Source organism: Zea mays, chromosome 9, assembly GCF_902167145.1.
Source record: "Zea mays cultivar B73 chromosome 9, Zm-B73-REFERENCE-NAM-5.0, whole genome shotgun sequence".
Lineage (NCBI taxonomy): Eukaryota > Viridiplantae > Streptophyta > Magnoliopsida > Poales > Poaceae > Zea > Zea mays.
Window position 1 is genome coordinate 2,488,186 of NC_050104.1, and position 24,082 is coordinate 2,512,267.

Below are 24,082 nucleotides of genomic sequence, written 5' to 3' on the forward strand. Positions count from 1 at the left end.
TGACCACGGTGGACCTCGGCGTTCGTTCACAGGGTCGGGCGAGGGAGCAGGGCTCGGGATTTATAGCGCCGCGGATTCCGCAAGAGCTGGCGGGAGAACCGCGCCCTTCCAGGCCGAGTTCGTTCGATCCGCACGGATTCCGCGCCACCGGTACCGAGGTAGACAGAGATACGCGCGTTTCTGTTACGAACGACGCGGCGGAGAAGAAGGAGCTGACCATGCGGCCCCACGCGTAAGCGCCGCGAGCGGAACGCGAGAAGGATAAGAGTGGCGGCAGCAGCGGAGCTGGCGGGCGCTGATGGGCCTAGGGTTTAGGTTAGTTGGGCCAGGGAAATTTGGCCCGCACAGGTATGAGTCTCCTTTTCTGTTTTTTTTTTTTACTTTCTTATTTTTGGCTGAGTTCATAAAGTTCAAATTCAAATTTAAATTTAAACAAATTCTAAATGCACATTCAAAATTCCAATATGATGCAAAGTATATTTATTTATTATTCCTATTTCTCTAAATAAACATGCTTCAACACATAAAGAATGAATCATACAATTAAATAATTAAGTACCCTTCTTGTATTATTAAATAGAGTTAGTAATAACTTATTTCAAGATTTAAATGTTTATTACCATGAAATCTTCATGAGACAACACTTTCGTATAATTATTTAGAGAATAGTTTAAAGCATAAGATTTAATGTTTAATTATTTAAGTCCCTAGAGGTTCTTTTCATCGATTACCTTGCTTCAAAACACAAGAATTTAATATCTTGAGAAATCTTTCCAAATTTACCAGGAATATAATTTTAGGTTGTTACAATTTTGGTGATTAAGTGTCCAACACATATTAAGTGGGTTATTATATGCCAAATGATGAATGAAGTGCAAATCAACAAGAAGGTATGTTTCTAGACTTAGTACATTTGTTTTGGGTACTAATGAAGTTACCTAAGTGCTAGAAACAGGAAAAGAAAAAGATTGGAAGAGAGTGCCTGTGTGCAGCCAAGACTCAGCACAGTCTGGCACAACGGACTGTCCGGTGGTGCACCGGACAGTGTCCGGTGCGCTAGGCTGGTCTCCGGCAAACTGGTCACTCTCGAGAAACTTTGGTGGCGTACGGCTATAATTCACCGGACTATCTGGTGGTGCACCGGACTGTCCGGTGAGCCAACGGCCGCCAGCGCAACAGTCGGTCGCCAAATCCGCGGGCGACGCGTGGCCTGCTCCAACGGTCGATAGGGGGCACCGGACAGTGTCCGGTGCGCCAACCAGCCCAAAGTTGCAACGATCGGTTGCGCCAGGAATGGAAGGAAATCGCGCACCAGACATGAACAGTGGTTGTCCGGTGGCACACCGGACTGTCCGGTGCGCCACCCGACAGAAGGTAAGATTAGCCATCCAAGAATGTCTCCAACGGCTCCTAGCTGCCTTAGGGCTATAAAAGGGACCCCTAGGCGCATGGAAGAGTTACCCAAGCATACTTTGAGCATTCTAAGTCCCACACTCCGTCTCCGCGCACTTGATTGACTTTGTTAGTGATTTGAGCTCTGTTCTAGTAGTGAACTCGTTGTGCTTCATTCGAGCTCAAGTCTTGGCTTGTGTGTGTGCGTATTGCCGCAGATTTGTGTGTGTTGCTTCCCACCCTTACTCTTGTGCTTTCACCGTGATCTTTATTGTAAGGGCGAGAGACTCCAACTTGTGGAGATTCCTCGCGAACGGGAAAAGTGATAAGTAAAGAAAAGCCGTGGTATTCAAGTTGATCATTGGATCACTTGAAAGGGGTTGAGTGCAACCCTCGTCCATTGGGACGCCACAACGTGGAGGTAGGCAAGTGTTATACTTGCCGAACCACAGGATAAACCCGCGTGTCTTTTGTGATTGTTTTTCCTTGATACTTGTATTCGCAAAAGCTCTCTACTTAGTCATACTAACGCTTAACCAAGTTTCGTGGCTATTAGTTGTTGAATTTTACAGGATCACCTATTCACCCCCCTCTAGGTGCTCTCAATTGGTATCGGAGTCGTTCTCTTCACAAAAGGGACTAATCGCCCAAAGAGATGGATTCTAAGGGAAAGGGGATGGTGGTCAACGACAAGGAGAAGGAGTCCTTCCTCAACAAGCCAAGGGACGACAAGCCCACTGACTCTAGCTCGAGTCATAAGAAGAAGGACGGGAAGAAGAAGAGGCGCATCAAGAAGATCGTCTACTACGACAGCGACGAGTCTTTTTCTTCCCCAAGAGACAACGACTACGACGAGAAAAAGAAACCGGTTAACTCAAAATTTTCATTTGATTATTCTTGTATTCCTTATAATTCCAATGCTCATTTGCTTTCCATTCCTCTTGGTAAACCTCCACACTTTGATGGAGAGGACTATGCTTTTTGGAGTCACAAAATGCGTAGTCACTTATTTTCTCTCCATCCTAGTATATGGGAAATAGTAGAAAATGGAATGCAATTCGACAGTACCGAAAACCCCGTGTTTATCAATGAGCAAATCCATAAGAATGCACAAGCTACCACTGTTGTGCTAGCATCCTTGTGCAGGGACGAGTACAACAAGGTGAGCGGCTTGGACAACGCCAAGCAAATATGGGACACCCTCAAGATATCGCATGAGGGGAACGACGCCACCATGATCACCAAAATGGAGTTGGTGGAAGGTGAGCTAGGAAGGTTTGCCATGATCAGGGGAGAGGAGCCAACGCAAACGTACAACAGGCTCAAGACCCAGGTCAACAAGATCAGGAGCTATGGAAGCACGAGATAGACGGACCACGATGTCGTCCGACTTATGCTCAGGTCCTTCACTGTTATTGATCCTCATCTTGTGAACCTCATTCGTGAAAATCCCAGGTACACAAAGATGACTACCGAGGAGATTCTTGGGAAGTTTGTGAGCGGGAGGATGATGGTAAAGGAAGCGTGATACGTGGATGATGCTCTCAATGGCCCTCTACTCGTCTACGAGCCTCAACCCGTTGCTCTCAAAGCAACAAGCAGCAGGGAGGCGCTACCTAGCAAGGTGGCACAAGTTGAGGCGGCCAGGCTAAACGAGGATGAGATGGCCCTAATCATAAAGCGCTTCAAGACCGCATTGAAAGGACGCAAGGAGTACCCTAACAAGAACAAAGCAAAGAGAAAGCGCTCCTGCTTCAAGTGTGGTAAGACTGGTCATTTTATAGCAAATTGTCCCGATAACTCTAGTGACCAGGAACAAGGAAAGGGCGGGAAGAAAGAGAAGAAAAAGAGCTATAGGAAGGCAAAGGGCGAGGCACACATTGGAAAGGAATGGGACTCGGACTGCTCATCTTCCGATTTCGACGACGAAGGACTCGCTGCCTCAGCCTTCAACAAGTCCAATCTCTTCCCCAACGAACGCCACACCTGCCTCATGGCAAAGGAGAAAAAGGTAAACGTTCGTGAAACCCCTAAGTATACTACTTCAAGCGATGATGAATCTAGTGATGATGAAGTAGACTATACTGAATTATTTAAGGGTTTAGATAGATCAAAAGTAGATAAAATTAATGAGTTAATTGATGCTTTAAACAAAAAGGATAGACTTTTAGAAAAGCAAGAGGATATATTGTATGAAGAGCATGATAAACTTGTTAGTGCACAAAAGTCTCTTGTTTTAGAAACTAAAAGAAATGAATTGTTATCCTCTGAATTATCCGTGTGCCATGAATCAATCTCTTGTTTAAAGATTTTGAATGATGATTTAAATAATAAGCTAGAAGTAGCTAATAAATCTAGTTCATGTGTAGAACATGTTGTAATTTGTAATAGATGTAAGGACTTTGATTTTAATGCTTGTAATGAACATCTCATTGCTATTATAAAATTGAATGATGAAGTGGCAAGTCTTAATGCTAAACTTAAGACTTGCAAAAGTGACTTTGATAAGTTAAAATTTGCTAGGGATGCCTACACGGTTGGTAGACACCCCTCAATTAAGGATGGGCTTGGCTTTCGGAAGGAAGCCAAGAACTTAACAAGCCAAAGGGCTCCCACTCTCAACAAGGAGAAAGGGAAGGCCCCTATGGCTAGTAGCATTCAAAGGAATCATGCGTTCATTTATGATAGAAAATTTTCTAGGAATGCTCATTATAACAGGAGTTATGATGATTATGATTCACATGCTATGATTGCTTCAAGTTATACTTTTGTGCATGGTAGAAGTAGGCCTAGGAAGGGAAATGTTATTCATCATGTGCCTAGGAAAATGCATAATGAATCTGCTACTGTTTTTTATGCCTGCAACACTGATTTTGTAGTTTCATGTAAAAATAAGAAAGTGGTTGCTAGGAAGTTGGGGGCCAAATGTAAGCGAGACAAGACATGCATTTGGGTCCCAAAGGATATTGTGACTAACCTTGTAGGACCCAACAAGAGTTGGGTACCTAAAACCCAAGCGTAAATTGTCTTGCAGGTTTATGCATCCGAGGGCTCAAGCTGGATTATCGACAGTGGATGCACAAACCACATGACGGGGGAGAAGAAGATGTTCACCTCCTACGTCAAGAACAAGGATTCCTAGGATACGATTATCTTTGGAGATGGGAACCAAGGCAAGGTCAAAGGCTTGGGCAAGATAGCCATCACAAATGAGCACTCTATCTCTAATGTATTTTTAGTAGAGTCGCTAGGCTATAATCTCCTGTCTGTTAGTCAATTATGCCACATGGGATACAATTGTTTGTTTACAAATGTTGATGTATCTGTCATTAGAAGGAGTGATGGTTCATTAGCGTTTAAGGGTGTACTAGATGGCAAACTCTACTTAGTTGATTTTTCGAAAGAGGAGGCCGATCTAGATGCATGCTTAATCGCTAAGACTAGTATGGGCTGGCTGTAGCATCGTCGTCTAGCACATGTTGGGATGAAGAACCTTCACAAACTTCTAAACGGAGATCATGTGTTAGGACTAACCAATGTATGCTTCGAAAAAGATAGACCTTGTGCAGCGTGTCAGGCAGGAAAACAAGTGGGAAGCACTCATCACAACAAAAATGTGATGACGACATCAAGACCAGTGGAGCTACTACATATGGACCTCTTCGGACCCGTCGCCTACCTTAGCATCGGGGGAAGTAAGTATGGTCTTGTTGTTGTTGATGATTTTTCCCGCTTCACTTGGGTATTCTTTTTACAGGATAAATCAGAAACCCAAGGGACCCTCAAGCGCTTTATAAGGCAAGCTCAAAACGAATTTGAGCTCAAAGTGAAAAAGATTAGAAGCGACAACGGGTCCGAGTTCAAGAATTTTCAAGTGGAGGAGTACCTTGAGGAGAAAGGAATCAAGCACGAGTTCTCCGCTCCCTACACACCATAGCAAAACGGTGTGGTAGAGAGGAAGAACAGGACGCTGCTTGGAGAATTCAAGACGCCCGAGCGGTTTTGGTCGGAAGCTGTGAACACAGCTTGCCACGCCATAAACTGGCTCTACCTTCATCGCCTCCTCAAGAAGACCTTGTATGAACTTCTGACTGGTAACAAACCCAATGTCTCATACTTTCGTGTATTTGGGAGTAAATGTTACATTCTAGTGAAGAAAGGTAGAAACTCTAAATTTGCTCCCGAAGTTGTAGAAGGGTTTTTGCTAGGTTATGACTCAAATACAAAGGCGTATAGAGTCTTCAACAAATCATCGGGTTTGGTTGAAGTCTCTAGCGACGTTGTATTTGATGAAACTAATGGCTCTCCAAGAGAGCAAGTTGATCTTGATGATGTATATGAAGATGACGTTCCAACGGACGCAACTCGCACCATGACGATTGGAGACGTGCGACCACAGGAACAACAAGAGCAAGATCAACCTTCTTCTTCAACAATGGTGCACCCCCCAACTCAAGATGATGAACAGGTTCTTCAAGAGGAGGCGTGTGATCAATGGGGAGCACAAGAAGATCAAGTTATGGAGGAAGAAGCACCACGGGCCCCTCCAACTCAAGTCCGAGCAACGATTCAAAGGAATCATCCCGTCGACCAGATTCTAGGGGATATAAGCAAGGGAGTAACTACTCGCTCAAGACTACCTAACTTTTGTGAGCATTACTCGTTTGTCTCTTCTATTGAGCCTTTTAGGGTAGAAGAGGCCTTGCAAGATCCGGACTGGGTGTTGGCCATGCAGGAAGAGCTCAACAACTTCAAGAGGAATGAAGTTTGGAGCCTAGTGCCACGTCCCAAGTAAAACGTTGTGGGAACCAAGTGGGTGTTCCGCAACAAGCAAGACGAGCACGGGGTGGTAACAAGGAACAAGGCTCGACTTGTGGCAAAAGGTTATGCCCAAGTCGCAGGTTTGGATTTTGAGGAGACTTTTGCTCCTGTGGCTAGGCTAGAGTCTATTCGCATTTTGTTAGCCTATGCCGCTCACCACTCTTTCAGGTTGTTCCAAATGGATGTGAAGAGCGCTTTCCTCAACGGGCCAATCAAGGAGGAGGTGTATGTGGAGCAACCCCCTGGCTTTGAGGATGAACGGTACCCCGACCATGTGTGTAAGCTCTCTAAGGCGCTCTATGGACGTAAGCAAGCCCCAAGAGCATGGTATGAATGCCTTAGAAATTTTCTAATTGCTAATGCTTTCAAGGTTGGGAAAGCCGATCCAACTCTTTTCACTAAGACTTGTGATGGTGACCTATTTGTGTGCTAAATTTATGTTGATGACATAATATTTGGTTCTACTAACCAAAAGTCTTGTGAGCAGTTTAGCAGGGTGATGACACAGAAATTTGAGATGTCGATGATGGGCGAGTTGAACTACTTCCTTGGGTTCCAAGTGAAGCAACTAAAGGACGACACCTTCATCTCCCAAACGAAGTACACTCAAGATCTTCTCAAGCGGTTTGGGATGAAGGACGCCAAGCTCGTGAAGACACCAATGGGAACCGATGGACATATCGACCTTAACAAAGGAGGTAAGTCCGTTGATTAAAAGGCATACCGGTCTATGATAGGATCCTTGCTTTATTTATGTGCTAGTAGACCGGATATTATGCTTAGTGTATGCATGTGTGCTAGTTTTCAATCCGATCAAAGGGAGTGTCAACTTGTGGCCGTTAAGCGAATTCTTAGATATTTAGTTGCTACGCCTTGCTTCGGGATCTGGTATCCAAAGGGGTCTACCTTTGACTTGATTGGATATTCAGACTTCGATTATGCTGGATGCAAGGTTGATAGGAAGAGTACATCAGGGACGTACCAATTCCTAGGAAGGTCCCTGGTGTCTTGGAGTTCTAAGAAACAAACCTCCGTTGCCGTATCCACCGCTGAGGCCGAGTACGTTGACGCAGGACAGTGTTGCGCGCAACTACTTTGGATGAGGCCAACCCTCCGGGACTTTGGCTACAATTTGAGCAAAGTCCCACTCCTATGTGACAATGAGAGTGCAATTCGCATGGTAGATAATCCCGTTGAACACAGCCGCACTAAGCACATAGACATCCGGCATCACTTCCTGAGAGACCACCAGCAAAAGGGAGATATCGAAGTGTTCTATATTAGCACCGAGAACCAGCTAGCCGATATCTTTACCAAGCCTTTAGATGAGAAAACCTTTTGCAGGCTGCGTAGTGAGCTAAATGTCTTAGATTCGCGTAACTTGGATTGATTTATAGCATACATGTGTTTTATGCCATTGATCAAGTTACTTAATGCATTTATGAGATTTATTGGTTATTTATGGTGCTCAAGTTGTGCAAGGGATCCCCGGACCTTACAAGTCCATGTGTGAATGATGCACATATTTAGGGGGAGAAGTGCTACAACTTGACTCTTTGAGACTAACATTTGTGTTGAGTTTACTTAATGTAGCCTCAAAGGTGAATTGAAAGGGAAGTGTGAACTTGTACCATGCAAAGACTTCCACTGCACTCCGGTATTAACTCCAAGTTCATATCTACGCTCTTATTGCCTTTTTGCTCCTAATTGACAATTTTGGTAAGGCAATGGGGTTCAGGGGCCAAGAATGATCCTGTTTTGGTGCTTAATGCCAAAGGGGGAGAAATTAAGGCCAAAGCAAATGGATCAGCTACCACTTAAGAATTTTGAAAATAGTAGAGTTAGAACTTTTGATTTGTCAAAATACTCTTATTTTGGTCTCTTCTGGGGAGAATGTTTGATTATGGGAAAAAGGGGGAGTTTTTGGCTCTTAATCATTTTTACTCTTGGATTATCTTTCTTTATGCCCAAACAAGTGTGTTTGACTTAGAGATAGGAAAATGATTTTGATTTGCAAAAACAAACCAAGTGGTGGCAAAGAACGATCCAAATATGCCAAATCTTGTCAAAGACTATTTTTGTTCTCAATTGCATTGATGTTGCACTTCTATTTGTTGCTTTTTGATGTGTTGGCATAAATCACTAAAAAGGGGGAGATTGAAAGGGAAATGTGCCCTTGGGCCATTTCTAGTATACTTTGGTGATTAAGTGTCCAACACATATTAATTGGGTTATTATATGCCAAATGATGAATGAAGTGCAAATCAACAAGAAGGTATGTTTCTAGACTTAGTACATTTGTTTTGGGTACTAATGAAGTTACCTAAGTGCTAGAAACAGGAAAAGAAAAAGATTGGAAGAGAGTGCCTGTGTGCAGCCAAGACTCAGCACAGTCTGGCACAACGGACTGTCCGGTGGTGCACCGGACAGTGTCCGGTGGTGCACCGGGCAGTGTCCGGTGCGCCAGGCTGGTCTCCGGCGAACTGGCCACTCTTGGGAAACTTTAGCGGCGTATGGCTATAATTCACCGGACTGTCCGGTGGTGCACCGGACTGTCCGGTGAGCCAACGGCCGCCAACGCAACGGTCGGCCGCCAAATCCGCGGGCGACGCGTGGCCCGCTCCAACGGTCGATAGGGGGCACCGGACTGTCCGGTGTGCAACGGACAGTGTCTGGTGCGCCAACCAGCCCGAAGTTGCAACGGTCGGCTGCGCCAGGAATGGAAGGAAATCGCGCATCGGACATGAACAGTGGTTGTTCGGTGGCACACCGGACTGTCCGGTGTGCCACCCGATAGAAGGCAAGATTGGCCTTCCAAGAATGCCTCCAACGGCTCCTAGCTGCCTTGGGGCTATAAAAGGGACCCCTAGGCGCATGGAGGAGTTACCCCAAGCATACTTTGAGCATTCTAAGTCCCACACTTCGTCTCCGCGCACTTGATTGACTTTGTTAGTGATTTGAGCTCTGTTCTAGTAGTGAACTCGTTGTGCTTCATTCGAGCTCAAGTCTTGGCTTGTGTGTGTGCGTATTGCTGCGGATTTGTGTGTGTTACTTCCCACCCTTACTCTTGTGCTTTCACCGTGATCTTTATTGTAAGGGCGAGAGACTCCAACTTGTGGAGATTCCTCACGAACGGGAAAAGTGATAAGCAAAGAAAAGTCGTGGTATTCAAGTTGATCATTGGATCACTTGAAAGGGGTTGAGTGCAACCCTCGTCCATTGGGACACCACAACATGGAGGTAGGCAAGTGTTATACTTGCCGAACCACGGGATAAACCCGCGTGTCTTTTGTGATTGTTTTTCCTTGATACTTGTGTTCGCAAAAGCTCGCTACTTAGCCATACTAACACTTAACCAAGTTTTGTGGCTATTAGTTGTTGAATTTTTACAGGATCACCTATTCACCCCCCCTCTAGGTGCTCTCAGAGGTCCCCTCCTGGGTGTACCGCGTCGCGCTCTTCTTCATGGTGTGCGTCCTCTTCCGGATGTATCCATCAACTCGCCCACCAAGTGCTCGACAGAACACCTGGCCAACATCTCGCCCACAAGTGAGGACCGCGCACTGCAGCGGAGGCTCCTCGAGTTTCTCGCCGTGCGACCTGAGTGGCGGAGGACCGCTGGATATGAAGACCGGTCGACATTGCACTATTTCCATGGCGCCCTCTACAGAAAGGATGGAATTGAGCAAGCAGCGCAAGCCGATGCCGCCAGCTTCTTCGCCATGTCCACGCTTTCACGCGCTGATCTCAAGCAGGTATGGGCGATCGCGGATGCTAAGCAGCAAGGGTACCTCGGATCCGCTGAGTTCGTCACAGCAATGCAGCTCATGTCTCTGGCCCAAGCAGGGAACGAGATCACACAAGACATTCTGAAATGTGAAGACCTGAGCACCTTGTATCCTCCTGTGATGGAAGGTGTTGATGAGCTACTGGGTAGCTCCAAGGCGGTTGTGAAGAGAGTTCACCCAGATGACAATGGCACCACTTAGGCCCAAGCACCTTCCATATATCACTGGTTTGGTTCAAAATCAGCACAGAAGGTGCAGATGCCTCTGAATGTTGTTACCTCTGTAATTGATGGCTTCAAAGATTCTATGTTGAAAAACTGAAGCCTTTGGAAGTCGCCTACAGATATAATGATTTTGCTCACCCATTATTGACAAACAGTGATTTTGAAGCAAAGCCAATGGTTATGCTCTTGGGTCAGTATTCAACAGGAAAAACAACATTCATTAAGCATCTGTTAAAGACAAGCTACCCAGGAGCTCACGTTGGACCAGAACCAACAACTGATAGATTCATAGTTGTCATGTCAGGATCTGATGGAAGGGGCATTCCTGGCAATACTATTGTTGTTCTATTGCGCTATGCAAATGATGTTCATGAGGCTCCTGATGTGTTGGTGGGAATGACTAATCAGTGTTTAGTAATATTACGACTATTATCTGCTACTGAGGTTGACACAGGACCTTGGCCGCCCCCTCTTGAGAACAAGTACACATGGCCCAATGACACCATGACGCCATATTGCAGTTTAGATCTATCATTCGGTTATGGTTAGGAAGATGTGAAGCAATGTAATACCCAATTTGTAGATATAATATAAAAGGAGAAAAGTTATTTTCCTTTATCTATATGTGTGTGTTGTATCTACTTACTATCACAAGTGAACACCTAATTTAAAAACAAAGGATTAATAAAAGCCATTAAATTGTGCATCATGCTGGAATTTAATTGTTTGTGCATTTAATAATAAATAAAATATTAATAAGGTTACATTAATGATGTGAATTGAAGATTAAAACCTAATTCAAATCTTAGAATTTGGGAATAAAAATGTAAAGAAAGAAATATTATTCAATATAAAATAATATTAAAATTGAATAACTTCACCACATGATGGTGTGACTAAATTGCATAGTTAACATGAACTTGAATTTGCACTTAAGTGGAATTCAAAATTTAAATTCAAATGAATTAGGAATAAAGAAGAAATCAGGAAAAAAAACAAAAAAGAAATAAACCCTGCGGTTGGGCCCAAACCCACTCTCCTCGGCCCAATTACCGTATGCCGCCACCAGCCCACCTGCGTGCGCTTACCTACTCTGCGCTGTGGGTCCCGTTGGCCAGGACTATCTCTATTCCCGTCGTTAACTCTGGACCGAAGCTTGCGGCAACGAAACTCCATGGATTTCGCGTACCTCGCACCAACCTGGGGACTCCTCCCTATAGATCGGGTCCCGATGCTCCACCTCCGTCCGCGCCAACTGGAAGCCGCCGCGGATACCTCGGGGAGCAGAGATCCTCGCCGGAGAGGGAGAATCAGGTGGAGAGGGAGAGTGGATCCGCCATGACCCCGGCACCGCGCGTCCTCTGGTGCACAGTCGCCTCTGTTGCCGCCACCGCGGGGCTCTACTGGCGGCCATCATTGTCCTCCGCGCCCGCCATCGTTTGGCTGCTACTGGGGGTCGTGGATGCGTCCATGTGCGATTACGAGGAGGGCATGCGCGCCTGCTTCGATGCCGTGGTGGCCGCCGCGAACTCGGAGTGCCTGTGCTGCTGCTTGGGCCTCGGTTTGGGAGCATCAGGGGCCGCCGCGGTGCGAAGCTTTTGGTGGGCGGTCTTGGGGAACCGCAGGTGATACCCACGCGTTGTTGGGGTGGTTCTCGGCGAAGTGTTTTCCCCAGTGGCGCGTCAATTGCTCACCGGAGATGGGCGTGTGGACAGATCCGCACCACGCCGTGGCCAAAGTCCTCCGCGCCATTAATCCGGGGTAAGGAAGCTCTCACCATGTTCACCCTCTTCCCCTCTATGTGAACCAGACGTCGGTAGAATAGGGGGCACACTGGGTGGGGAACAAGTGTAGCTCCGGCGGCACTGTCGCCGTGCGGAGACCGCGGCTCGCCATAACTCGCCTGGGATAGAAGAAACGCCCTGCGTCGTTGGATCCCGGATGCACGTGTGAGATTAAAACCAGGAATACCCCTTCGACCTATTAAATCCTAGCCACGCATCTGGGGAATGAATGGTCTTGATTAGCCACTGAAACATACCGGTTTGGGGTGTATTCGTGTCCGTTGATCATAGATGCAATGGTCCCGAGCGCCCCATGTCACAAGGTCGTGGTCAGTTTTGTAAAGAGCCCCTGGAATATCTGTTAATAAACCCGCGGTCCAGGGTAGGCGCAGTCTGAGTCTTGAGATTATTGCACCGAGACCCCTGCATTTCTCTGTTTTTATGCGCTCAGTCCAGAAGTCAGTAAAAAGGGATAAATGATTAAGGAAAATGATTTTTAGTATGAAATTAATTACAGAAACTTGTAAAATTCCTAGAAAATTCATTTGAAGTCCAAATTGACCCATTCCAGTTTCTAAAATTTTGTAATTTCATTCTGTATCCTTTAGAGTCTCTGTTTTGTCATGACAACAGTAATAAAAATAATTTCTCATTTAATCCTATTCCAAGCATATAAAACATTTGAAAATTCATAACTTAAAATCTATAACTCCAAAATTTATGGTTCCTGTTCCTAGGATTTCATTTTAATGTGTAGATTATTACTGTGTATTTTGTTTACATGTTTGGTGTGATGTTAATTTTCTTTATATATTGTGCTTGTTTGTATTGTGGCGAGTAGACGAACCTGTGACTGAGGATTCTGGTGACCAACAGATAGAAGTAGCTGAGCAGGAGCTCATTGAAGGCAAGTTGTGCCCTTGACCACTTTTTACCCAATAATGTTCTTTAATACCATTTATTCATGCATAGGTTAATTTTGATGGGACCCGATAGGTCACCCTAGATTGTTTATCTCATTACGTTGTTTACCCCTGAATCACTTGGGTAGTTTTGCTATTGCTTTACATGGTTTTGGGATAATCATTTATTATATCTATGTTCCAATCTTTTGTTATTCCATTTATGTTCATGTCAAGATCATTAATGTTAATTGGAACATAGAGTTTAACTTGAGAAACACGTGCCACCACAAGGGTTTAATGGGACACCCTTAGCTGACTAATTAGGAAAGCTAGTGTAAGACTACCTTACCCGAAAGGGGCAAGGGCAGTAGGGGAGTGGTCAGTGTAGGGAGGTCCTTGGTTGATTTTGCTGCGATGGCGGTCAGGCAAGAACCCTGCATTGGAGCTTCCTATAAACTATAGCGGGTTTTCGGAAGCTATTGGAACTTTGTAAAGGCCTCGTAGTGTTGCCCTGCCGCGCTTCCTAGGTAGAGGTGTATGGGAGTCGCGACCCCTTGGCAGATGGGTAACATGACTTGTGGGTAAAGGGTACAACCTCTGCAGAGTGTAAAACTGCTATACTAGCCGAGCTCACGGTCATGAGTAGCTCAGGACTCTCTGATGATTAAATTATGGAACTTAAATTCAATTTTGTCATTTGCATATGCATGGGTTTATTATTAACTTTGTTTTATTATTTTATTAAGGTTTGGTATTTACTTACATCTAGTAATTGCTAATAAAAGTTTGACCAACATTAAAAGCAATGTTCAGCTTTAACCATTCTCTTTGATAAGCCTTACACTCCATGAGCTCCCTCCCACCTTTGGTGAGTTCATGTCACATTATTCCCCACAACTTGTTGAGCGATGATCATGTGTGAGCTCACCCTTGCTGTCTCACACCCCCCCACAGGAGAAGAACGGTGGTTCAGGAGGAGCCACAAGGCGAGGAGTATGATCTGATCTAGGTGGCGTTTCTCAGTTGACATTGGCGCCAACGATCCTTAGTTCGTTTTATATTTATTCTTTTATTTTGTAATAAGTCTTCCGCTATGTAATAAATACTCTGATTATTGTGACATTTATCTCTATACACTCTGTTATTATATATGTTGTCTTCTTGGCGCATGTATGAGATGCACCTAGCTTTGTTCCTTAAAGCCGGGTGTGACAAGCAAATACCACCATGGCCTCCACTAGGGGTGGAAACTCGGCTCGGCTCGGCTCGCTGCGGCTCGCTCATGTAACGAGCCGAGCTCGGCTCAGCTCGCCCATCTCACGAGCTCGAAAAAGCGGCTCGGCTCGGCTCGCTCCTGGCTCGCGAGCCGGCTCGCCGAGCCAACGAGCCTAGGCATAAAATTAAATCTGCTCTCTAAATTATAATATAAAATCTTAAAAATATTTTAATTAACATATTTTAAATTAGTAAAATAGATATATCACTAATATTATGTATAAAATAGATTATTTTTGTATAGTAATCTCAAATAACATAAATTAATTGTCTACTCGGTATTAATATTATATGCTAATTAAGATTTTATGTAACAAATTGTTGTTGGGTCGAGCCACGAGCCAGCTCGCGAGCTGCACCGAGCCGAGCCGAGCTGACTCGCTCTTTTCACGAGCCAGAAAAACAGGCTCGGCTCGGGCTCGCTCGGAGCGTCGAGCCGAGCCGAGCTGCTGCGAGCCCGAGCCAGCTCGTCGAGCTCGAGCTTTTTTTCCAGCCCTAGCCTCCACCTACACGTTCTCAGCAGACATTGGTTGAGATTGGTTTGTCATTGTTCAACTGTCTGTTGGATTCCCTCACAATAGATAGCCCTGTCATTGATGATGTTTATACTGCACTCAAAGAATCAGAGCTTCATTCTACAGATCTTTTGCCATATTGGAAGGTTGATTTCTTGTGCAAGATAATACCAGGACAGGTGCAAGCAGAGAACGCAGTTATGCTTATAATGCACACTGTTGAAGAGCTGATTATGAAGTGTAAAGAAATAGAAGTTGAAAATGAACAGATGGTGGGCGAGGATGATGTAAATGAAGGGGATCCTAGCATTCTACGCTTCCTACTTGCTAGCCGAGACAAGTCACCAGACCTGGAACGATTGCAGGAGCTTATGGAGACTCTAGTTCCTCTTATCCCGAAATCTGTGAAGGATCCAAGAAGTGTTGTATGCAAAACTGCACTAATGACTTGTGCAGACATCTTTAAGGCATATGGTTCACTCAATCGATCCATTGCTAGTACAACAACTGCTTCTGACGGCTTCACAAGATAAGTGTTTTTGTCTGTGAAGCTGCTACAACAGCTCTTATATCATTGACAAGCTGGATCTTTCCTTTACTACTGAAGCCAACAATGCTGCCTTACCTAAAGAACAAGAATCCAGGGATCCGGCCAAAAGCGTCAAGGTGAGTCTCAGTACTATTGCTCGTGAGCCAAGGCAATTTCTTTGTCATGATTTGGGATCCCGGTGGTGATGCGCACAACAGCTTGAGGGCAAGCTGCATCTCAAGGAGAGGGGAATGTTAGTACACTGCCATTTGAGGGTAAGCTGGAAGGAAGATGGGCCGGCGTCTACGCAAGCCAAATGTCCGAGTCATGGGTTCCGAATGGGCTATCTGATAGGCTTCGGCCTTGTAATAGGAGTATACCTTAAGTAGTGGACGAGGACAGTCGAAAAGGGGAGAGAAATGACCCGTCTTTTGTATTCTGCACTCTGAACCTTCGTTCATCTTCCTCCCCAAGTCTCTACTTCTCCACTTAGGCCTAGTTTGGGTACTTAGTGTTAGACAGTGTGTGTGTGAGAGTGTGTGGGCCGGCACCACTGTTGGGCTGCCGGCCCATTATGGTTAGGGTTAGGGTTGAGTCCCTATAAATATGTGTACCCCATCTCCTATCAATACATCAATTTACACTCTTCTACATGGTATCAGACTAGGTTAGGGTTTCTTCCTCCTCTCCTCACACTACAGCCGCCGCCTGCTATCGCTGCCCCCGGGAGGCCCAACCTTCCCTCCCGGGGGCGGCCTCCTTCCTCCCAGCCGCCACTGCTGTCTCGCTGGGCAGGCAGCCGCACCCCCACCCCGTCCGCCTTCAATCTCTAGGCGGCGGCGGCAAGGGCGCAAGCACCCTGCCCCTAGAGGCGTGGCTCGGCGGCGCAAGCACGTGCTCCCCCGCCCTCCTCGCTGGATCAGGCACTGGCGGCCCCTCACCTGGGCGCGGTGCAGGCGCGTCGAGCCGTCGCGTGGATCCGTGGATCCGACGACAGCGCGGCCTTCCCCAATGGGCGCGGTCTTCCCCATGGCGCGCCAGAGCAGCCCCTCTGTTCTCTCCCCTCACCTCCTCCCGCCGGCGAGCTCCTGCCCCCATGGACGCCGACCACCTCTCCTACGCGACCGCCGCCGCCGCACTAAGGGGATCCGGAGCCGCCGCCGACGGGGAGCGCTCCTTCTTCCACCGTCGGTCGCCGGAGCCGCCCACACCCTCCCTGGCTCGGTGCCCCCTGCTACGCGGCCCCTGCCGGCGACCCTCCCTGGCGTGGCGCCCCCCAAGCCGCCGCCGTCGGTCCGCTGCCCTCCCCTTTCCCTCATGTCGGCCAGGCCCTCCCCTTTCGGCCAGCCCCTCCCCTTCCCTGGCTGCAGGCCTGCCGTGGCTGCACGCATGCCGCCTCACTGCCGTGGGCGCGACCCTCCCCTTCCCCGGCCTCCCAAGCCGCCGCCACCGGATCCGCGCGTCCCTGTGTCTGCGTCGCTAGATTCGCGAGCCTGCCGGCACGCGCCGGTGTTCTCTCCCTAGTGACGATCACCTCGACCAGCAGCACCATGTAGCACCACCCTTCGAACTTCTCCCGTCGCCGGTGCTGCCAACACCCCTTGCCAGGTCCGGCGCAGGCCCCTGCCCGGCTGGACCCGCCCCGCCGCCCACCCCTTCATCGCCTTCGTTGGATCCGTCGCTGCCGCGGCCATCCCGGCTAGATCCACGTTGCTGCGACCTTTCCGGCTCGATCCGCCGTCCCTTTGGCTGGATCGCGTCTTCCCGTCCGGATCCGTCGCTGTCGTGGCCTTCCCGATCGGATCCGACATTCCCCTTCTTTTCTGCCGTGGGCGCGGACACCATGACCGGCGCAGACGCGTGCACTGCCGTCGACCTCCCTAGCGGGGCTCGTTGAGGCCCGGATGATCGAAGACGCAGAAAGGTCGGCCTGCCGGTGCCCTTTTGCTGTGTCGCCCTACCGATCGTTGACGCTCGAACGTCGACCCCTCCCGAACATCAGGCTTTTGCTGCGCGTCTTCCGACCGCGACCACCTCAACTTCGGCTACCTCGGCATCTAGGGGCTACCGTCTTCTTGGAGCATACAACGGTCTCTACTCTAGCCGCAACATTCGCACCATCACGACGCTGTGACTGCGGGGGGATTTCAACCCGTTGGCTCCTACCTTCGGCCTCTACTCCAGTCTCATCGTGTGTGGTGCCCCCGTTGCGACTGCGGGGGGAATGTTAGACAGTGTGTGTGTGAGAGTGTGTGGGCCGACACCACTGTTGGGCTGCCGGCCCATTAGGGTTAGGGTTAGGGTTAGGGTTGAGTCCCTATAAATATGTGTACCCCATCTCCTATCAATACATCAATTTACACTCTTCTACACTTAGTATTGAAGTGGTTTGGAGGGATTAGAAAGTGTATAAATCCCTAATAAGTTAAAAACTTCTGCAATACATCTCAATCCACTTGAACCCCTCTTATTACTAGAGTATCCAAACTAACCCTTATTATTCTTCTTCGTTCTACCCCTCCATTTTCTCCATTTCTGTAAGATCCATCAGCATACCGGTACTCTGAGTTGCTGACATCGTCGGCCATCCTCGTCGCCTGCTTCCGTCCCAAAGCCAGGTGCGCGACGTTTATCGTCGCTGTCGCGGTGCCTTCCTGGAGATGTCTTCGACTGCACGTTCATCCCTGGGAGCCCCCATGTCCTAGCTTGAGTGGCAGTGAGTTCAATTGAGTGCCAATCCGTGCCGATTTGGTCCTCCTCTGTATCTGACGATAAATTCATCAGCAAATGCTATCTGAAACAAGACAATGTGTTTCTACCTTGTAATATTGACTGCTTGTCGTAATGGTTCTTAGCACAATGCATCAGAATTGACTTGGAGCACCACTATGACTGAAGCTTGCTGGATACTTGTTTCTACAATTGTATCATCGAGCTAGCTGTGAGCCTGTGACTCTGCATCAGGGAACTGAGAAGGCGCAGAGTTCGAACTCGTTCAACAGAAGTTTCTTGTTAAAAAACACAAGTCGCTTCGATATTCTATAGCTATTATGTAGTGTAATGGTGTGTTTTAATTTGAGGAAAAGTGACAGTGAGGTTGCTGGGTTCGATTTCTGTCACCGTCATGTGATACATCTTTTTTTACAACGTGTAAAAAACTAGAATTTTTTGCCTCATCTTTTACTGCATATTCGACTAAATTTTTTATCTCAATCATCTAGGACTAAATCGTGACTACACCAAAATGTGGCATCTTCACATGAAGTAAGTTTGTAACAACGTGATGAACATATAGTACAATTTTGAACCAAAAAACTATGAAGTTATAGTTGAATGCTATGAAATTTAGCGAGAAGTGTGTCCATTTGCAAAGCACATCTCTACTACTTATTAAGTAAGCAATAGTAGTCTGCCATTGACTTGTTCTGCCTTTGACCTGTTCTGCCATGGCTCTGGTTCTGCCCCCACAGGTCGTACACGCAGGTGTCCAGCAAAAATTCTTATGCATGCGCGAGTTGAAACTGACCACCAGTTCAGCCACCATTTGAAACTAATCAGTTCAGCCACCGCGCCAAAGCTTATAAGCCGCTCCATGTCTCCTTTACTAGCCAATATGGTACTAAAGTTTTGCAAGACAATACAACAATACAGCAGTGCAGGCGTTTTGGGCTGCTTTTTTGGTGCGGCCCATACTCCAATTAGGTTTGGGCGGCCCATGGTCGCGCGCACAGCAGTCGTTTCTTCCTCCGTCCGCACGATGGAGCGCTCAACCGTCCGTTCCGGCCGCCCCTCGGTCAGCTCCACGACGGCACGACCTCAGCTCTCCAACCTGGGCCTCGGCTACTCCATCGCCATCGCGCTCGGCTTCCTCATCCTGTTTGCCTCCTTCCTGCTGGCTTTCTACTTCTGCTTCGGCCGCGGCGGGGACTACTGGGCCGGGGAAGCAGTCACCACGGCGTCCAGCTCTGGCCACCTCTCCATCACCGTCCCGCGCGTGCTCTTCGTCGCGGAGGGGTCCGAGTCCCCCGAAGACGACGCTTACCCCTCCTCCTCCGCCGCCGCGGCCTGCTCCCCCGTCGGGCTCGACGCGGCCGCCATCGCTTCCTACCCCAAGGTCGCCTTCTCCAGCAAGGCCGCCGAGGCTGACGCCATGTGCTCCATCTGCCTCAGCGAGTACAGGGACGGCGAGACGCTGCGCGTGATGCCCGAGTGCAGGCACGGCTTCCACGTCGCGTGCCTCGACGCCTGGCTGAGCCGGAGCGCGTCCTGCCCCGTCTGCAGGTCCTCTCAGGTCCTTCCCCGTTTTCTCTCCTTTGCAGTTTTTGGTTCCTGAATTCTGCACTGTCAAACCCAAGCTATACATAAACAACTGATGGCTCAATATGCTAAGCAATTCTTTACATTGGGTATAATCAATATAGGGGCATTATGGAATATTAATTATTTTGGTTATATTTGATTGTTTGGAAATATTGTTGTTCTTTACATTCAGGGCTTGGTTGAGCGTATGTTTAGTGACAAAAAAGCATTGATCAGAGAAGCTTCAAATGTCCAAGTCATCCTCTTTCAGGGGAACATTTGCAGGTAGAGGATGGACTGCTTAATGGTTCTATTTACCAGCGCATTTGGCAGTTCTATTTGTCAGAGGCAAATGTGGGTGATTTCTCATATCTACTTGCTATACATCTTGTCAAAGCACTGCTAATAGAAGAAGGGGACCATCTTATGTCAAAAAAAGAAGGGGGCTATCTAAGAATTATATGGTCAATTACACCTAGCATCCAGTTTTACACAATTGGTCCTTGACATTATCTAAGTCACCTAATTGGACATGAAGGCGAGGGGTCCATCTTCCATATTATAAAGGAACTAGGTAAGTTTACTTCCACAAATGGTTGTTGTACTTATGATTTTGCTAACCTTATCTACTCGAGTATAGTCATGTCATCCTTTACTCGTCAACCTGTAACATATCTAATCTAACTACTATAGGATGGGTCGTTAACTTAATGCTAGAGAGAGCAATGGCAATAATGAGTATTTTTTTTCTCAGCAAGCATGAGGCTCACTGATGCTGGTGATGGTCAGGTTTGATCCATATTATCTTAGTTGAGCTAGCATAACCATTTTCATTGGAGACACTTTGATATTACTTACGCCTTTTATGCTACAATTATTTTAGTATAATGTAGCACACATGGAGGATATTGTTCGGTTGATCTCCAAATATCTTCATCTGTTAAAGGAAGTCAGTTAGTGGATATTTAATGAGGTAATGGAAAGGGCCATGGTTTACATATCACGAGAAGCAAATGGTAAGTCAGAAGACCTGAAATATGTAACTAACTTGGACAAATTGCAAGAGGAGACTGGTGGTAGGAGCTTACAAAAGCAATCAAAGCCTTAGAGGGCTTGATGGAAGCAAATAGGGACTTTGAAGAACTAAAAGTATGTGTTCCAGTCTATATAATGTTTATTTTTCTTAGATTTTCATGTACGTACTTCTTTTGGGCACAAATCAAACCAGCTCCTGAACTGCTAGATGAGCTGTGCATTGTGGTTCGTTATAGCTGAAGCACATTTCATGAATAAGGTATAAAATTGATCATTCTATTTCATTCTATTTCCAGTCTGTAAGATATTGAGTTTTCAGGATGGTTATGCCTTGCTTTCTAGGTTGAAGCCTTATCGAGTGTAAACCATAAAAATCTTATGAACCTTGTGGGTTATTGTGAAGATGAAAACCCTTCATCTGGATGATGGTCTTCGAGTATGTTTCAAATGGATCACTATTCGAGCGATTGCATGGTAAGTTTAATTATGGGGTTACCTTTATCTATTTTGATGTGTACATCACATGGTACTGCGAATCCGAAACACCCTGGTTAACCGCTATTAACAATTTTCAATTTATTGGTATTTTCAATTTATATCTTGAAATAGCATATATCTAAACCTAAGTGTCGGTAATTTGATATGACACGAACTAAACTCCAGTCTGATTATAAATCTAATTACACAGATGAAGACTAAAATAGAAGACATATTTATTAAACATATATTTAATATATAAAATTAATATTCAAACATTTGATATGACATCAACTAAACTTCAGTCTAGGGAACCAAACACCAGCTAACAAGCAGAGTAGTTGCACAGACGATGTTCTTTTCTGGTCACATGCATGGAAGCGCGTGCACAAACTGGCCTAGGTTTCCAGTGAGATGGGATGCCGTCCACCTAAAATTAGGGGATTTGTTTTTATTTTATTGGTATTTGCTTTTGTGGTCTCTTAGTTATTTTGGTTCATAATTTTCAAAAATCAATGGCCACGATTTGTTCGAGATATTACTTTTTATGGGGTATCAGACCCTAGCAAGGCTCATTTAATTATTTACTTATTTGTTTTAGGTTACTCGGCTGATACCAGATGCAAAAGGAACATCATGCAATCAACGGCTTGAGAGAATTAGTGGAACACAACATACTTACATTTTACGAGTTCCCTTCAGAAATGAAAACGGGATACTTAAGAAATGGATATCAAGATTTGATGTGTGGCCATATCTGGAAACATTTGCTGAGCTTCTTTTAATGAAAAAAATCTGAGGAAAGTACCTTATGACTTCATGGTACAATGTAAAATCTGTGAATAGTTAGTTAGGAGACGATATTTGATACCCCCTCAATTTCAAATTGTAATTCAGTTTTTTTTTCTAGATTTGTAGTTTTACTATGTAACTCAGTGAAAATTATATACCTAGAAAGCAAGACAACTTACAACTTGTAATGGAGAGAGTACATATTAAGAAAAGGTCCAACACTCAAAAGGTAAGAATCCAAATTATTTCCAGTAGAGTTGCATGAAAAAGCAACATTTCTGCCTTTGCAAGTGTTGATTTCTTATATGCAAATTTTCTGTGTACCGGTTCTTTTTTTATATGACATTTTCTACTTCAATGGTCTTCCCCATTTGACAAAAGCTGTATTTTCCTTTTTTATATAGGATGCTGCTGGTGAAATTGCTGCTGAATTACAAGGTACTCCAGACTTCATAATTGGAAACTACAGTGATGGAAATCTTGTGGCATCGTTGCTATCTTACAAGATGGGAATTACCCATGTATGCCCTGTTAATCATACTTGAGGTCTTACATTTGTTTCGTTACTAACCATATATGCATGGTCCTTGCAGTGCAACATTGCTCATGCTCTGGAAAAGACTAAGTATCCAGATTCAGACATATTTTGGAAGAATTTTGATGAGAAGTACCATTTCTCCTGTCAGTTCACTACTGATATAATTGCTATGAACAATGCTGATTTTATCATCACCAGCACATACCAAGAAATTGCTGGAAGGTTTTTATTCTGTTTCCGTCTTGTTGGCCACTGTAGATTTCTTCTGGGACTTAGCATTCACCAATTAATTTGCATGCACACTGAATCATGTTTACCTCGCTCATGCATATACTGTTCTGATGTTAAGTTACTGTATTGATTGTAATTATGGTAACATGCAATCCATGCTTTTTCATGCATTAATCTTGCATGGACTGTGATCACATATGGATAATAGCTATTCTTAATTTTCTACAAGACGCTCATATATATACTTATTCTAATTTTTTTCTCAGCAAAAATATTGTTGGACAGTATGAGAGTCATATTGCCTTTACTCCGAGTTGTCCATGGGATCGATGTCTTCGATCCAAAGTTCAATATAGTCTCTCCTGGAGCTGACATGTCCATATACTTTCCACATACCGAGAAGGCCAAGCGACTCACCTCTCCATGGTTCAATCGAAAATTTGATTTATGACCCGGAGCAAAACGATGAACACATGTGAGTACTTTCTGCTATCCTGCCTGGTCCTTTGAGGCCTTTTGGGTTGTGACATGGACGTCCTTCGCAGTATTCTCTTCTAATTCGATTCGAGCTTGGAAATTTCTGCTGATGATATTGTTATCACTAATTCGCAGTGGGCATCTGGATGACCGGTCAAAGCCCATCCTCTTCTCCATGGCAAGACTCGACAGGGTGAAGGACATAACAGGGCTGGTCGAAGCTTTTGCTAAGTGCGCTAAGCTGAGGGAGCTGGCAAACCTTGTTGTCGTTGCCGGGTACAATGATGTCAAGAAGTCCAAGGACAGGGAAGAGATCGCGGAGATAGAGAAGATGCATGAACTCATCAAGACCCACAAATTGTTCAGGCAGTTCCGCTGGATCTCTGCCCAGACAAACAGGGCCCGTAACGGTGAGCTCTATCGCTACATCGTTGATACCCATGGTGCTTTCGTACAGGTGTATATATATGGCTCTGGATTACAATCTAGATTATATAGAGGTTTCATTCCATACCTGGCATATGTATGGTCCGGTCGTTGTCCAGCAACAGCGGCTTACGTACCGACTTTAATCTTGGCATGTTAACTACAACCGACCTTCTATGAAGCGTTCGGTCTCACTGATATAGCTGAATATTTGATTTAATATGTAGGCAATGTGATACTGTCCATACTACAGTAATGAGTTGTTTTATGTATTGCTAATACTTAACATAACTACCTCACATGTCTGATCTATTAATATGTGCATTGTATATGGTTTTTCTTTGCTATGTCCACATTCAGTTTTTTTTTAAAATCTCATGAAATGAGACAATTAGTGTGGACATAGGATTGTATTTTGTTGGTTCTTGTTCTGATCTCCAGATATATTCTTGAACCATCCTTTTCCCCTTGTTAATAATTTCTATTTAGAGTCATTAATCTGGGACACCTGTAACATTATCAAGTTACTCCTTGTGCTGATGACTTTCTGTATTTTGATTTTTGCATGCTTAAT

At 45.7% G+C, this 24,082-nt stretch overlaps 1 protein-coding gene and 1 pseudogene across 1 annotated transcript; both read left to right on the top strand.

The window, feature by feature from the left end:
• Positions 1-18,664: 18,664 nt before the first annotated feature.
• On the top strand, positions 18,665-19,566 carry LOC103639656 (RING-H2 finger protein ATL67). Its single transcript, XM_008662399.2, has one exon. The coding sequence runs from the start codon at positions 18,736-18,738 to the stop codon at positions 19,564-19,566; it is 831 nt and encodes a 276-aa protein (XP_008660621.2). The 5' UTR covers positions 18,665-18,735.
• Positions 19,567-22,023: 2,457 nt separating this feature from the next.
• Positions 22,024-23,683, top strand: LOC103639657 (sucrose synthase 4-like; annotated as a pseudogene).
• The last annotated feature ends 399 nt before the right edge of the window (positions 23,684-24,082 follow it).

Coding starts and splice junctions, on each gene's coding strand:
- LOC103639656 (XM_008662399.2), top strand. CDS start 18,736: ATGCATGCGCGAGTTGAAACTGACCACCAGTTCAGCCACCATTTGAAA.